This window comes from Phyllostomus hastatus, unplaced genomic scaffold (genome assembly GCF_019186645.2).
Source record: "Phyllostomus hastatus isolate PE091 unplaced genomic scaffold, TTU_PhHast_1.1 phas_scaffold_1066, whole genome shotgun sequence".
NCBI classification, from domain to species: domain Eukaryota; kingdom Metazoa; phylum Chordata; class Mammalia; order Chiroptera; family Phyllostomidae; genus Phyllostomus; species Phyllostomus hastatus.
The window spans coordinates 8,877,424-8,892,476 of NW_025334004.1; the positions used below are offsets into that span (position 1 = coordinate 8,877,424).

The window sequence follows — 15,053 nt, forward strand, 5'->3', positions numbered from 1 at the left end:
CCTGAAGTTCTTTCTTACTTGGTGTAGTTGGAAAAGGAAACCTCACCAATCAAGGCTAACACAGGGCAGGGGCATCTCAGAGGGAACAAGGTTTGCATTTCTCACCCAGTGTCCACGGCATCTGAGTCTGACATGTGGATTTCAGGTCATCAAACTTTGAAGACGGCAAACTGAACTTGTATGGATTCATGTGAACAGCCAGGTATATATAATTTATTCTTTGAATTTATGTTTGTGTTGCAAACCTCATGGAAGAAAACTTTACCTGTACTTTTGAATAAAAATAATAGCAGCCCCCATTATTAAGTGCCTAATAGTAGCTGGTAATTTACTAATATCATCTCACTTAATCTTTGCCAAAACTGTAGGGACAAATATCTTATTTTACAGATAAGAAAATTAAGGGCCAGAGAGGTTAAGGAAATTTGCCTGTAGCTCACAGTACACAACAAAATGGGAATGAAATCAAGGTCTTTCTGACTCCTCTTCCCTATGCTGCCTCTAAGCCCCATGACAGGGATGGGTGCTTTGTTCTATGGGTCACACAACCCTAGCTGCCCAATTCCGGGGAGGGGATGTGGCTATTCCACTATAATTTATGTTATGCAAGAGACAAGGGTTGGGGAGTGTTGTTCTGAAACTCAAGTCATGCACTGCAGTGTTGGCCCGGCTGCCTACCAACCCTTGAGGCCTTTGGTCTGCTTTTCTGCCACCCCCTCCTTGGTGACGCTTAAGCAAGGTTTCTGTTGCCCCATCACACTTCTAGTTTTCCTCCTGCTGGCCTCCAGGGACAATGGGTAAAATTGAGTCACTCTTGCTATATCTTCCATTTGCTGCTCCTTGCTCTCCACTGCCGGCAGGCTAGTCTATGCTGGGGTAAATGGGTATGAAGTTAGAAATACCAGTGAATGGGAAAACTGGGGTAAAGGTACCCGCCTATATTTCTACATACTAGAGTTAGCCAAATGGAGTGTGTGTGCATGTGTGTGTGTGATAGAGAGAGAGAGAGAGAGACAGAGAGAGAGAATTTAACCATAGTGAAGACACACTCAATAAAACACTTCTCAAGCTGTCCATGAACACAGACATTGCCAGTGTCTGAAATCCTGCCTTTACTCTTTTCCCAGGGCTTTTTAAAAACACTGCCAGAGTGGGCTCTGCTGAGCCAGGATCCTGTGATTCTCGCTCATGGTGGAGCCACATGCTGACTGTGCCCCTCAAAACAGCAAACGTCAAACCTTGGCAGCAACACTCAGAACTTCCTGTGCCAGTGCCTTCCAGGAAGCTCTGACTGTAAGCAGGATTTACTCAGGGTGAACAGCTCACTTCAGGGCCTGAAGGACCCTGCTGGGCTCTGGTGTCCACGCGCCAATGATTACACTCTGCGCTTTGGCAATGTGTCCTGGGAGGCGCGTTTGGGAACAGCTACTCTCTCAAAACTGCCAGGAGGCACACAATTGCCTTTTCAACCACAGTGACTTGAAAAATTAAGTTCTAATAAAAGACTTTTCTTTTTTTTTTTTGTAGAATTAATGACAATCTTAAAGACATTAGAAAAGGTGCTGGTTGAAAATGATTGTTCTATAAAAAATATCTAATTGTATTGTTCTATTAAAAGTATGGGATGATAGGCAAAGAGCAGTATTTGCATAATAACTCGCCTATTATCAATTACATTTCAACTTTATGCATTTCCTAGGCCTTGAGGATTCAAACTATTTTTCAATATCAATGGCTTGTTTTTAACACAATCTTTTTCCACTGTTCAAATTAATTCCTTCTGCTTTATCCCACACACTTAGGAAGAGAAAGGATAAATGGGTCAAGATAAGGACACACACCACAAACAAAAATATTCAAAGAAAAAGGCATACGCAGAGGTGGGTACACAAAATCTGGGCTGGACGGAAGAGGAAGAATTTACAAAAGAGGAAACAGGGTCAGGTGGTCAGGAATAGTCCAGGGAGCTTGCAATAAGATTCCTAAAGCTGTCTATGTTCTGGTAAAAGACAATCAAATTTTAAGGGATGAAAAAAAGATCCGTAGAGGCTATAGAGTAGCTATGGAAGACAAATTCAGAAAAAAGCAGATCTGAAGGAGAAGAGAATGAGGTGGAGCAGAAAAGGAGTGAAAGGAGTAAAAGCTGGAAAGGGACTCACCGACCTCATCGCCTGCAGCATCCCCGGCCGTGAAGGTGGGAAGCGAGTGACTGCTAAGGCCTCAACTAGCTGCAGGCCCGCAAAGACGTGCACACTTGCTAGGCAGAGACCTTCTGGGCGGCCCCAGTCAGGAGAGCAAAGGTGACCGCTGTGAGCAGCTCAGCCCCTCCTCTGGGCAGTACTAGCTGGAGTTTGGGGCAGGAGGCACAGATCCTGGCCAGGCATCTTCACAATAGAGCGATTTGCTTGGACTCAAGCAAAATAAGGCTATTCTTAGAAATCCTGTAAGGCCAGTAGGGGATTCTTTTAACTCAAATATAGATGTGCCTGGGAAAATCAGCCTCCTAAATTCTTGCCATGGTGCATCCTCATCGAGAAATAAGGAAAACGTGCAATGAGACAGACCAATGGACATGATGCATCTCCACAGCCCGGGGATGTCTTGGGGATGATGTCCTAAGTTATTTCACCAGAAATCAGCCTAACAGTGGCACCAGAAGAATTCAAAAGCAAGGGAAAAGCTGGTCACTGGGACTTCACACCTGGCTGACATGATAGCTCTTCATCCTGATACGGCCAAAGAGGTCCTCACAGGCCCTGGACCACAAGGTTTTATTGCTGATTTGGAGGGATAATTTGAAAATATCTTTCGTTTTCATGAATGGAACTTTTGCATTTGTATTCTCCATTCTAATCCTATATCCAAATTCCCCACATTGCACTAGTGAGAGTCTTCTCCTTTTGGAGACTAAAAAGGGTGGTGTTCCCCCATCCCAGTGGTCCTCAGTCCTGGGTGAGGGTCGGGGGCACTTTCCTGACTTCCTATTCCCAGACACCATCCCAGGAGACACTGGCTCAGCGCGGGGAGACATGACTGACTCAGAAGCAGGGCCAGCTGGAGTTGGGCATCAGAGAGCCCTTGGCAAGGGGCCAGCCAAGAACACAGAGTTCAGCAAGAGAGGAATGGGGATCGGCAGCACAGACAGAGTAGGTAAAAGCCCAGGTCTGGGGAGCTTCAGAGACTGGGGTTTGAAATCTGGCTCTGCCATTTCCTGTGTGATGTTGCACAAATTACTTAACCTTTCTGAGCCTCACACCTTTATTGATAAAATGAGGACTTGCTCATAGGTTGCTGGGAAAATGAGAGGACCTCACAACTGTGATGCGCTCAGCATGGAGCCTGGTATTTGTTAGGGGCGTCACAGAGGGCAGAGGGAGGCACAGTCACTGCGGTGGCTCTGCTGTTATTATGAATAGGATTACGACTCTGAGCTGCTGGCATGCTAGCCACCACGCAGCTATTTCTGAAAGCAGGAGAGAGAAAGAGGGCAAGAGGCAGCGCCAGCATTTCATAAGCAGTTTCTCCATAGTTTGTTACTCTCACTCCTGCTTCAGGAGGAAACCACGGGCAGGGCATCTGGAAACTCCTCTGGGCATCCCCTCCAGGTCTGGGTGCAGCCGGGGCGAGGGGCTAGTGCTGGTCTCCGTCAGCATCCCCCTCCCCACACCCACAGTCTTTTACACTTAGTGGCAGCTCAGGTGCAAGGAAAGGACATTTGCTTTTGAGAGAGAGAATGGAGCATAATTCCCAGACAAGTCACTTTGGGTCAGAGAGGAAGAAATGATGGAGAAAAAGAAGATCAAGCAAAGGGAAGGAAGGAAGGAAGAAAGGAAGGAAGGAAGGAAGGAAGGAAGGCAGGAAGGCAGCCTCATTTGCTTAGCATTACTTGAAAGTTATTCTGGTAAATTATTTTTATTTTTGATAAGCTTCCCAATGACAAAGGTATACAGGAAAGAATTCATTCTACTCTTCCCAAATTTCCTAGCCCCTACTCTTCCACACTGCCTCATGCAATGAAGAGTAATTAAACATATTGCTCCTGCCCCACAGGGTGCTTGAAAAGGTTCTGCAGTGACTGGAAGGGCAGCTTCTTATTGGAACGTACAGGTTTCTTTAAAAGAACATTTTAAACCTCACTGATCAAGACATGCTAATTCTATTTATCTTCTGAAACTCTGGCCAGAAGTTTACTTTTCACAGTAGCTGGGGAAAGAAGGTTGCTAAGCCAGCATAAACAAACTTTCACATGGTCCTTTACTACTTAGGAGAATTGGCTTTGAGACACTTAGAAACGTCTTTTTCATGCTGTATAAACAACCAGAATTGAGACAGAGGCAGTGGCTTTAAGCTAGGTTTTGGTAGGTTTATTGCAAGTAATTCTAGTTTCAAATTCTGAATTCAAACAAAACAAAAAAACCCAGCAGCAACAACAGTCTCCTCCTCCCCAGGGGATAAACTCTGAAATGATGATTCACATTTCTTAATAAAGCTGTGTTTTTTTATCGCTCATTAAAAACTACTGGTAAAGCCTCAGGTGCTAATCTGCCTTTAACACCTTTCTCTGAAAGGTATAGCTCTTTCCCATGTTTGGAAGAGTGTGCAGCCCTGGCCTATGTGGCTCATTTGGTTGGAGTGTCATCCTGTACACCAGAAGGCTGTGGGTTCAGTTACCAGTCAGAGCACATACCTAGGTTGCAGGTTCAATCCCTAGTTGGGGCATATATGGGAGGCAACCAATTGATGTTTCTCTCTCTCTCAAATCAATGAACATATCCTTATGTGAGGGAAGGAAGGAAGGAAGGAAGGAAGGAAGGAAGGAAGGAAGGAAGGAAGGAAGGAAGAAAGGGAGGGAGGGAGGGAGGGAGGAAGGGAGGGAGGAAGGGAGGGAGGAAGGGAAAGAAAGAAAGAAAGAAAGAAAGAAAGAAAGAAAGAAAGAAGGAAAGAAGGAAAGAAGGAAAGAAGGAAAGAAGGAAAGAAGGAAAGAAGGAAAGAGAAAGAAAGACAGACCTGCCTACAAAGCCCAGGGCCCCCCATCAGGAGCACAGGCCTGGCGCCGCACCAAGGACAGGGCTGAGGAGGACCTGCTGGAACTCACAGACGTCAAAACCACAAGCCAGAGACTCTCTTAATAGTTAAAAAAATTTAAAATCAAAATAACAATTCTTTAAAGTGATCTAGTTCAAACGTTTCACTCACTTGTAAAAAGCCCTCATCTAATTGAATGCATCTGTCATCTCGGCAGAAATGTGGGCAAGAGATGACATCTACCCTATTTTTAAAAGATCTCCAGGGAAGAAGACTTCTTAGAAACGTGTGTTAAAGTTTAATTATATTGGATATTATGAATTTTTCATGTCCAATCTAATTTTTTTCCTTTTGTCCTTTAAGACTATTTCTTCCTTTTTGGTCTTTGGGGGAAAAAATAAGGTCTACTCCCTAAATTATAGGTGAAAAGTTATTATGTCACTGATTTTCATTTATAACTTTAGGCAAAACAGCCCACGTTGCGGCTTGTGCCTGAGTTGATGTAAACCAAAAGGCAGCCATCACCATCACTGTGGGTCGCTAGGTGTGGCAGCGGACAGTGTGGCAGCTCTGGGTGTGAAGCCGTGAAGCCCTGTCTTCAGATCAACAGCCCGGCTGACTGTGACATCTGCTGGCACTGTCTGTGACGTGCCTATGGCATTTTTCCAGTCCAGTGGGCGCCACTGTTCTGCTCCCCAGGACTCCCGCAGGTGCCCTTCGTCTGCCTGTGTCTACAGGATAACATGCCTTCGGGCATGGTGTGCACTGGTCATAGAAGAGAACCTTATCTTATGGAGTGGGCTGGGTTCCCAGGTCCCAATAAAGCAAAAATCAAGAACGGCATTTAGTTAAAGTTGTCTGGAAAAAATTCCCTTGTCCTCGGTCAATTGTTTCTTAAGCAATGCTTTTGGGGTAGAATCAGCACTCCAAGATAAAAAAGACTAGGCTGTCTCAGACCAAGAAGGCCCTTGGTGGCAGTGAGGAGGTCATCGATTAAAATTAAATTCTCAGCTTTTAATTTTTAAGTCTGTGTTTGTACAGTAGACTTTTCTTTTCATTCAAAATAGGCCCCAGGCATGAAATGATTGGAAACCAAAGACTAACAAGGAGACCGAAAAGGAAATAAGGTATTTTAACTAAAACTAACACATGCCCGTGTGTCATCTCATATACACTAAGTGATGGGTAAAAGTGTAGTGAATGATCGAATGGACAACTCTAGCAGTGATGAGAAAGGCTGTGCAGGATGGTTTGCTGGCCTCATTAGAGCAGAGAAGAACAGTGGTGGTAGCCCTGGGCTTGTCCTAGAAAACAACTCCAATTCTATGGTCCAAAGCCCTCACTCATCAACATCCTCCAGGTGTGTGCTAAGGACCTGCTGAGTGCCAGCAAGGTTTTCTTTGGCCTTCTGGACACATGCTTTTGCAACAGCCACCACACTGGATAGAGTATGATGAAGTGGTCCCAACTGATTCCCTGCCAGATGTGGATTTCTGAGAACAGAGGACAGATCTTAGTCATGGCACTAGCCTCAGTTGCGAGGACAGTGTACGGCACACGCGAGTGCTCAGTACTGCCTGAGTGAAGTTCAGAGCACTCAACACGTCCTCCTAGAAGAGCAGTTAATGAAAACTTGCCCTGCGTATCCCATGGATTCTCTCCTCTTTCTGGACCACTCATCCAAAGACTGGGCAATCTTGGAATTAGAATAATTCTTGGGATGTTGCCTTTAACTCCTTAACTTGCCTATTAGAACCTTCTTTGACACCTAGATTTTTTGCCCTAGTGAAGAATCTCTTAGATATAAATGTGGCTATCCTCCCCAGCACATCCAAATTCCTAAGCTGGCTCTTTCAGGAAATATTTTCTAACTTGACCAAAAACTCTATTTTCAAGAAATATCATTTCCCACCATGACTGAATCTCATGCCTGGATACCTCTTTGGGAATTCCCTACCAAGCAGATACACCTTGAGGGTCCACGACAAGAGGGGCCCAGTGATGAGCCAGTTGCACATGTGGGGACCGGGTAACTTTTCTGTTGCTGACAGATGGCATGTCAACCTTCTGCTCACCAGCCATAATGACTCAGCTTCCCAGAGTCACTGTCCAGCCACCAATACTTTGCGAGTGCGCCCAACATAAAGCCCTGGTTGGTTGGATATGGGCAGCTTTTCCCAGAGCCCCACATGTTCACAGCATCATAACTAAGCTTCACTGACTACCCCATTAATCCTGTGACTCCAAGGGAATAGGATTAAAACACCATCTGGACAGACACTGGTTACATAGTCAGAGAGGAGCAAGACAACACCACACAGCACGAGGTTAGAGGGAAGCAAAAGATTGGGAGACGGCCCTTAGCCACCAGAGAGAAAACCCAAGGTAAAAAAGAAAGTAACAGCACGGGTACAAGGAGCGGCACGTGATTTCCCTTTAATTACCTTCCGATTTAGGACTAGGAGTAGATGCAGGAAACTGGTAGGTGGGAGTGTAAGGACTGTCCTCTGCAGCAGAGAAAAGCAGTGGATTTTGAAACTACCCACCATGAAGTGGAGGAACTGACAAATCCCCAACTGACTCTTTGAATGACTGATCACCTATTTTAGTGTTATTAAAGCACACAGGCACTGAATTTAAAAACAGGTTAATGCACTAGAAAGGCCTTAGTTATTTTAATGTAGCACATCATGCAGATGAGTGAAATAAAATGTTCACCAACCAAAAACAACTACAAAAACAAAATCTAAAGGCCGAATCTCATTCCTACAATGGAATTATAGGAATTAATTTAAGGCTAGGACAACAGACACACTGTCTAAGTTTATGGTACCTTCAGAATTTTGCTGGCTTTCAGGAAGTTCAGGGAATTTGTACGTAGGGAAATAAGGGTTTTCTTCAGGAGTGTCTAGGCAGAGGAGCAGGTTTGGGAGAGAGAATAGAGGAAGATACAAATGGAGAGAATGAACGAATAGGAATCCACACACAAGTCAGGCTCCTTGAATTCTGGAACATACCAAGCTTCACTAGCGACATGAAAGAAGTTAAAATGGCTTTTAAAAATCCAGTCCTTTTGCCTGAAGTACTGAGACACATCTAAAGAGACAATATCATTTCTCTTCTTAAAGAATCATATATATATATACACACAGGCTCTAGTAAGCAAAAGGCATTAGCACAAAGCTTCAAGTTTTTACCTTTGATAGGCAAAAATATTAATTATGCTAAGAAATAGTATGTAATGAAAACACTATGATAAAATGTTTTTTTAAAAAATAAATCAAACCTTGTACCATGGACGTGAGAATCAAGGAAAACAAATGGGTTCCTCTGCCTACCACTAAGGCAGGTGGTTTCGTCGAGGACCTGTGATTTAGGCTGTTAACAGCTGTGACACAGGAGAGGACCCACACTGCCTACAGGCAGAATTATATATTTTTCATATGTGTACCTGTGTCTCAGCACCTGGGCTGCCAGAGCTGGGTCTAAAGGTGAGACACAGGTGGGTGCAGGAAATGGACACTGGCTTTAGGCAGTGACCAGTGGAACTAACGCCATCCCATCAGAGACCCAGGCTTTAGCATCACCACCATGACTGAGCTCATCTGCCCAATGACAGCAGACTTACTCCTGGCTCAGAGACATGAACACAAATGAGCATCTTGATATTTAGAAGAGTGTGAAGAGGGGGCACAGCCAGGTCCATTCTGAGCACTGCAGGAGCTAATTAACAGCGACGTTAGCTGGCATCCACCGTAATCAGAGAGATTCGTTATTGGTGACTTAGGCCAGCACTGACCAGAACGTTTTTTCTTTGCCTTCATGTGTCATCTGTGCCAGGCAGCCAGACTGGATTTGGCCACAGGGGAGGATGCTCTGCCCGCAGGAGAAGTGGGACTTCCCATGGTGCAGCTGTGTCCCTGCCTATCAGTTGACTGGCGGCACAGGTGGATGGGAGCTGTGGGCTCATGACTTGCCCAAGTGCTAGCCTGGGGTTCTCCCACCATGCTGGGTCACCTGCTGCCACCCAGCAGGCCCCTGACTTGGAAGCATTTCTCTTCCAGCTTGAGCAGGCTTTGGTGTGTCAGCTCTTGACTGATTTGCAGGGCTACCTGCCAAGGACTGGCTCCCAGGTGGGGGAGATTATTTTTCATATTAACACCACCTTACAGGCATACCAGGCATGCTACTTCACAAGGCAGGATTTGCTCTCTTTTGCACCCTGCAACATCCCTTGGAGGAAGGGAAGTGGGACAAACACAAAGAGGTATATGATTGGTCCAAGGTCACATGAGTCCTGGGGGACTGAACCCAGGTGAGGAGTTTTTAACTCCCAGTTCAGGGCTTTCTCACCTTGCTCTGCCTACAAGGCAATCATGGGCTGACACAGGGAGGTGCACCTAAAGCTGGAAGCAGGTGGGAGTTGGGCTGCTTGCATCCCAGGCAGGCAGATGCCAGAGCGCAGGGAGGGGGCTGGGCTCAGCCTGTTGCATCCCACAACATCTGGGAGGGAGGACTTCTGAGCTGACCTCAAATCCCACATCTGAGGCAGGCGCACAAGTGCCCCCTCCTTCCTCAGCTTTGAAGGTGTCTAGCTGGGCTCAGGCAGGCTGGTGCTTAATGAGGTCAAGTGCAGAGGCAGGCTCCTGGCACCCGAGAGAAGTGAGTTTAGGCCCTCACCACAACAGTCAACATACGAGCACAGCAGAGCTTCTACAAAAGCAAACCAGTACCTCTGTTTAGTTTGTGGATCTGTTTAAACATGGTCTTGTACCAGTCTTTCGATCTCTCGGTGTTCTGGAGAAAAACAAAGGCAAAGAATAAAATGAAATGGAAATCTTTGTATGTTTTAGAACTTCTACGATTACAAAATCAAAATGGAAAGTGACAACATCTCAAGTATAAACTCATGTAATTCTATACATCTTTGTGATTCCACATTTAAATCTTTTTACAAAAATGCAAAACTGCCCTGGCTGGTGCAGTTCGGTGGACTGAGCACCGGCCTGTGAACCAAAAGGTCGCCAGTTCAATTCCTGGTCAGGGCGCATGCCTGGGTTGTGGGCCAGGTTCCTAGCTGGGGGCGTGCAAGAAGCAACTGATTGAATCTCTTGCACATTGATGTTTCTCTCCCTTCCTTTCTCCCTGCCTTCCCCTTTCTCTAAGAGTAAATAAATAAAATATTTTTAAAAAGCTGGCTCTGTAACTAATAAAAAAAATAAGAAATTCAAAACTTTTGAGAAATATAAACCAAGGAATCCAGACATGAATCTGCAGAGTAACATTTGGCCAAAAGGCCATAGATTTTGAAAACTGTGAAGATCCACTTAAAACTGTCCATTTTTATATAAACTTTAAAAATTTTCATTTTTAGAGAGAATCTCTTTCCATATACAGATGACTAAACTGAAGTACCCCCCCCCCCTTGAAGCATGTGTGAGACAAAGAACATGGGCTTATCAGGTTGCCCTTCACTGTGCCGAAGCCTCCTCGCGCTGGGCCAGACTTAGAATGCACACCTTCCAATGTAGCCCAGTGGAGCACCAATGCCAGAGAGCTGTCATCCTAATAACTCGGCTTTTTTTTTTTAAGATAAAAATAAAACAAGGAAGGGGATAGGTGGTTAGATCAGATATTGTCACTCCCACTTTACAGAGGAGGAAAAATGCATCACAGCTGCCCGAAGTCCAAGAGCTGCTGAGAAGACGAGTGGAAGGGCTGCCTGACACGATGGGTGTGGGTTCAGACAGGCTGCTCTATCGCCCACAAATTACGCAGTCCTAGGCAAGTGTTGTAAGCTCTCTCAGTCCCTGCTTCCTCATCTGTAAAATGGGAATAACATTCGTATCCACCACATAGAGTGAAAGATGTTTAAATGAGATAATGCACTTGGCAAATGGTAGCTGTGATAACTACGAGTAATAATTCTCATTCTCATTGTTATTATTTTACAGTTATTATTCCATAGGACCAGACAACAGTTCTTTTGAGATGTAGTCCACTGCTCTTTCTATTGGCCTTCTCCAAAGGGACCCAGAAACCTGTCTATTAGCTCAATGGACATCACAGAGAAACACATTTCAACCAGTGTTCTGGTGGGCACCTGGAGAGGAACGAGATTCACCCTAATCTAGTGTCAAAAGCTGGGCTTGCCTAGAGTCCCTAAGGGCCTGCAGGAGACTGGCATACCTGTACGGGGGGGAGGGCCGGGCAGGGCCACCCGAGACCCACTCTGTTCTGGAGGCCTCGGCAGGCTGAATCCATTCCGTGGTTGCCTTCGAGTTTCCTTCTCACTTTGGGTGATGGGCTAGATCCCATCCAGGGGAATTTCTCCCGGAACCCGTGAACAGGGACCCAGAGCCTCACTCACCCCGGGGTCCTCTAACCCTAGACTGACAATTTCCGAATCTGCTCCATGGAACAGTAAATAATGTGTCCATGAAGGGGGCAGACTGGGAAACTGCCCATGACATCCTCCCCTTGAACTCGCACGTGCCCAAAGCCTCTCAGAAGGTCTGCTGCAGAGAAAGCTCACTGCCTTTGTTCCACCCAGCTTTCCTTCACGTTTATTCCACCATGAAATCCTTTTCCACACGAGACTGAGTAACACCTCACCCATGCTTTGGGGAAAGCTGCTGCATACTGAGCCCAGGACCAAGGCGGGCTTGGGAGACTGGAGCACAGCACTTTGAGGCTCTGAGGCCCTCAGTGGGCTTGGAAGGTGGACAGAGGTGAGGACCCTCCTTAAGATGCTTTTGCAACCCACAGGGGTGTCCACAGGCACTCAGGCGTGTGTGCCTGTCACTGGCTTAAGAGGAAGCCTAAGAAGGACTCCTTGGTCAGGATTCATACCCGGAGTGGGATGCCCACTTCGTCCATGGACACATCGCTTAGGTCCTGAGTGCTCTTAACCACCCGCCTGCTGTCATCCTTGGCCTTTTTCTCAGTAGTCCTGCCAGCGGAGGTGGGTTTTTCCTGGGCCGGCGCCGAGTCCCGTTCTCCCACTCTCCTTTCGGACGCAGTATCTGGAAGTGAAAAACAATCATTAGCTGAAGCTCTTCTGGTGGCTCCAAAGCCAAAAAAAAAAAAAATCCCAGTTGGGGGGAAGTGTGTTTGCTAATTCACAACTGGAATGAGTTTCACGTAGAGCAAGGGTCAGCAAACTGGGCCCAGCCACCTGTTTTTATAAATAAACTTTTATTGGAATACAGTCACACCCCTTCACTTACATATTATTTATGGCTGCTTTCAAGCCAAGGTGGCAAAGTTGAGTGACTGAGACAGAAACCGTATGGCCTGTGAAGCCTGAAATATTTACCATCTGGCCATGAAAAAAAAAATCTGCAGAGGGATACACTCAGCGCTCCAGACACCCCAGTAGTTCCAGCTGTCAGGGAACAGGTAAAACCTTAAAGAGATGGCCAACATTTCTCAAAAGTCCTTGTTTCATCTTGGGGCAGCCACCTAACTTTTCTGTGCCTCTCCTTTCTCTTCCAAAATGAGGATAACACTTCCGCTGGCCAGCTCACAGAGATGTTCTGAGAGGACCCACCAAGATAACTTATGCCAAAGTGCTCAGAAAGCTGTAAATGGCTAAGTGAACATTAGAATATTTTACATTTGATTCATGGTTGGAACTTACAGAGCTGATAACATACCCCATGCAGTCCACAGATTATAAAATTGCTTAATTTAACCTGTTATTCCAAGCCATGTCATTTATTTATGGTAAAGTGTTACTGAGCACCTGCCAGGTGCTATGCATTCCCATGCAAAGAAAAGGGACCTGGGTTGGGGAAGGCAGGGAGAAATGGCCTCTTCCATTTAGACATGGTAACTTTGAGGTGACAGCGAGATGTTCAAGTAGAAATGCCATAGAAACCCCTAGAAGAAATGTGGGAGCGGAGCCCAGGTGAGAGGCCCCAGCAGAAGGGCAATTTTGGAGCCATCAGCACAAAAGCGATGGCTGAGGTCAAGGAGATGGAGGGGCTCGGTGGGGGAGGTAAACCGGACAGAGTCAAGGGCTGAAGTCATGCACTGAGGGATGTCACAGTCACAGGTTGAAAAAACAAAGGCTCCCCCAACGAGGCAGGACTCGTTAGAGGGACAGGAGATGACCTGGAAGGGCGGAGTGAGGTGTCCCTAAAACCAGAGAAGACTGAATCCAAACAGTGCATGGTTAAATATGTCAAAAAACAAAAAACAGCCAAAAACAGAAATGAAGCTAGAGTCACGGGATCGCTCTGAGGGAGAAATTTCAGGAGGGCAGTGGGGGCAGATGCCAGGCCGCAGGGAAAGAAATGAATATATAAGCAGCAAGTGGGTTAGCAAGCAGGGAAATGGGCATGGAAGAAATAGAGCAACCAGAGAGGTCACAGGATTAGGGGGGCAAAAAGGTCTAAGCCGGGGAAGACTATGTCCTATCAGTGAGGCCCTGGGTGAGACCAAGAGGATGGAGGTGTGCCCTGGCAATGACAACTGCTCACTCGGTAAGCACCTGCTCATGGACTGAGGAGGGGGTCCTCATCTTTGAGAGAGGAACGGGTGCAGAGTACTGGCTGAAGGACTAAATTTTGGCAAAAAGGAGGAACTCGAGGCTATGTACAAAGTTGTACTGAAGTCAGAGATGTCCGTGTGTGGAGGAGGGGCTGCCCCCAGTGGGGAAACACTGATGGGTGTGCCCTCAGGTTTCACGACTTTCAGTCTGCGCTGTGTGGCAACTCTGCCTAGATTTGAAACTGACCACTGAAATGAGGATTCATTCTGTGGCCACAGAATGATTTCTAAACATTCTGCAGGAGACTTGGCTCAGGGAGTCCTGCAGAAAGCCCGATCCTGGAAGGCATCACCATGAGTTCTACAGGACGTTGAGACCAGACGGGTTTCACGGGATGAGTTCTCATGCTCCCAGGAAAGTCTAACAGGAGGCCCAGGATTTAGCAGGAAGCATGGGGCATGCAGAGGGATCTCAAGTTAGCAGAGCCCACCCTTAAAATGGCTCTGCTGGGCATTCTCCTCCCACTGGAAAGGCCTTCCTTAGTGTGGTCACGACTTCAAGCTGTCTCACCTGGTACTGGGAGGCGCTCACACTCCTCTTCTTCAAGGCCATTTCTTTAGAAGAAGAGGAAAATCACAGATATGCCATTCTCAGGGTTGGGGGTCCAGAGAATTTTTGAAAATATTTTTTATGGCAGGTGGCTCTAACAACAATTACTTAAAACTTGGGCTAATAGTCCATGGATTTATTCCAAAGCTGCCAGAGTCTGTTTGATCTACAAAAATTAGCCCCGAATGATCTTACTTTAGAAGCTTGTGATCATGTGATTTATGATTGAGTGGATTTCAATATGTGGACAGCTGCACAGCAGACCCTGAAGAAAAACAGTTTCTTTATACAGTGAAAACCCAAAGTGACACTTCACTGTGCCACACAGGTGACAGGGCCACCCTTCTGACATATGTGTAACAATGAGGGCTTGCTGCTATTTCTCATCAGGCAAATACAGGTCCCTCACATGACATCTTGGAGCACTTCCATCTAATTTTATACTGTGTTCAAAAGCAAGGTCCTGGAAGGAGCCACTAAGTAAATAATAGCGTGACAACCTGAGACAGGACCTCCGTGTTCGTGGGGGCTGGGAAAGCTCGCCTTTTCTTCACCCCAAGCTTTGTGATTGAGGGTTACAGCAGTGCTGACACCTCCCTCGGGGAGGGCGGCATGGCCCGTGAGAATCTCGCTGAGCATGAAGCCCCAGAGACTCGGCACAAATCGGTTAACGGGCGGGAGGCTGGCGGCTCTTCCAAGTCCCATCAGCACATGTGTGATGGGCAGAGCCTCCCTCACTCCCGGGCACAGGATGCAGTGCCAGCCCAGCCAGCCCTCTCTCCTTCAGGAGCTTTCTGAACAAAATGGTGCTTCTTTTTAAACAAAAACAAACACTCAGTGAGCTATTTATGTGCCACTCTATCAAACACCAGGCGTGGATCTGTCCCAAAACTTGAAGAGGACAGAGCACGAGGCTTCTTTC

The 15,053-nt window shown here is 46.4% G+C and overlaps 1 protein-coding gene across 50 annotated transcripts in view; it reads right to left on the reverse strand.

The window, feature by feature from the left end:
* The window catches only part of SORBS1 (sorbin and SH3 domain containing 1), a 226,724-nt gene that overhangs the window by 68,356 nt on the left and 143,315 nt on the right, over window positions 1-15,053 (reverse strand). For 30 of the 50 annotated variants that reach the window (XM_045853929.1, XM_045853930.1, XM_045853881.1 and 27 more), the window contains 4 exons: window positions 11,878-12,050; window positions 9,759-9,822; window positions 7,859-7,933; window positions 7,470-7,532 (listed from right to left, as the gene is read on the reverse strand). In XM_045853929.1, the coding sequence (XP_045709885.1) occupies window positions 7,470-7,532; window positions 7,859-7,933; window positions 9,759-9,822; window positions 11,878-12,050 (375 nt within the window). The remainder of the gene's footprint in view (window positions 1-7,469; window positions 7,533-7,858; window positions 7,934-9,758; window positions 9,823-11,877; window positions 12,051-15,053) is intronic. The other 20 variants (XM_045853928.1, XM_045853931.1, XM_045853911.1 and 17 more) reach the window with 2 other exon arrangements.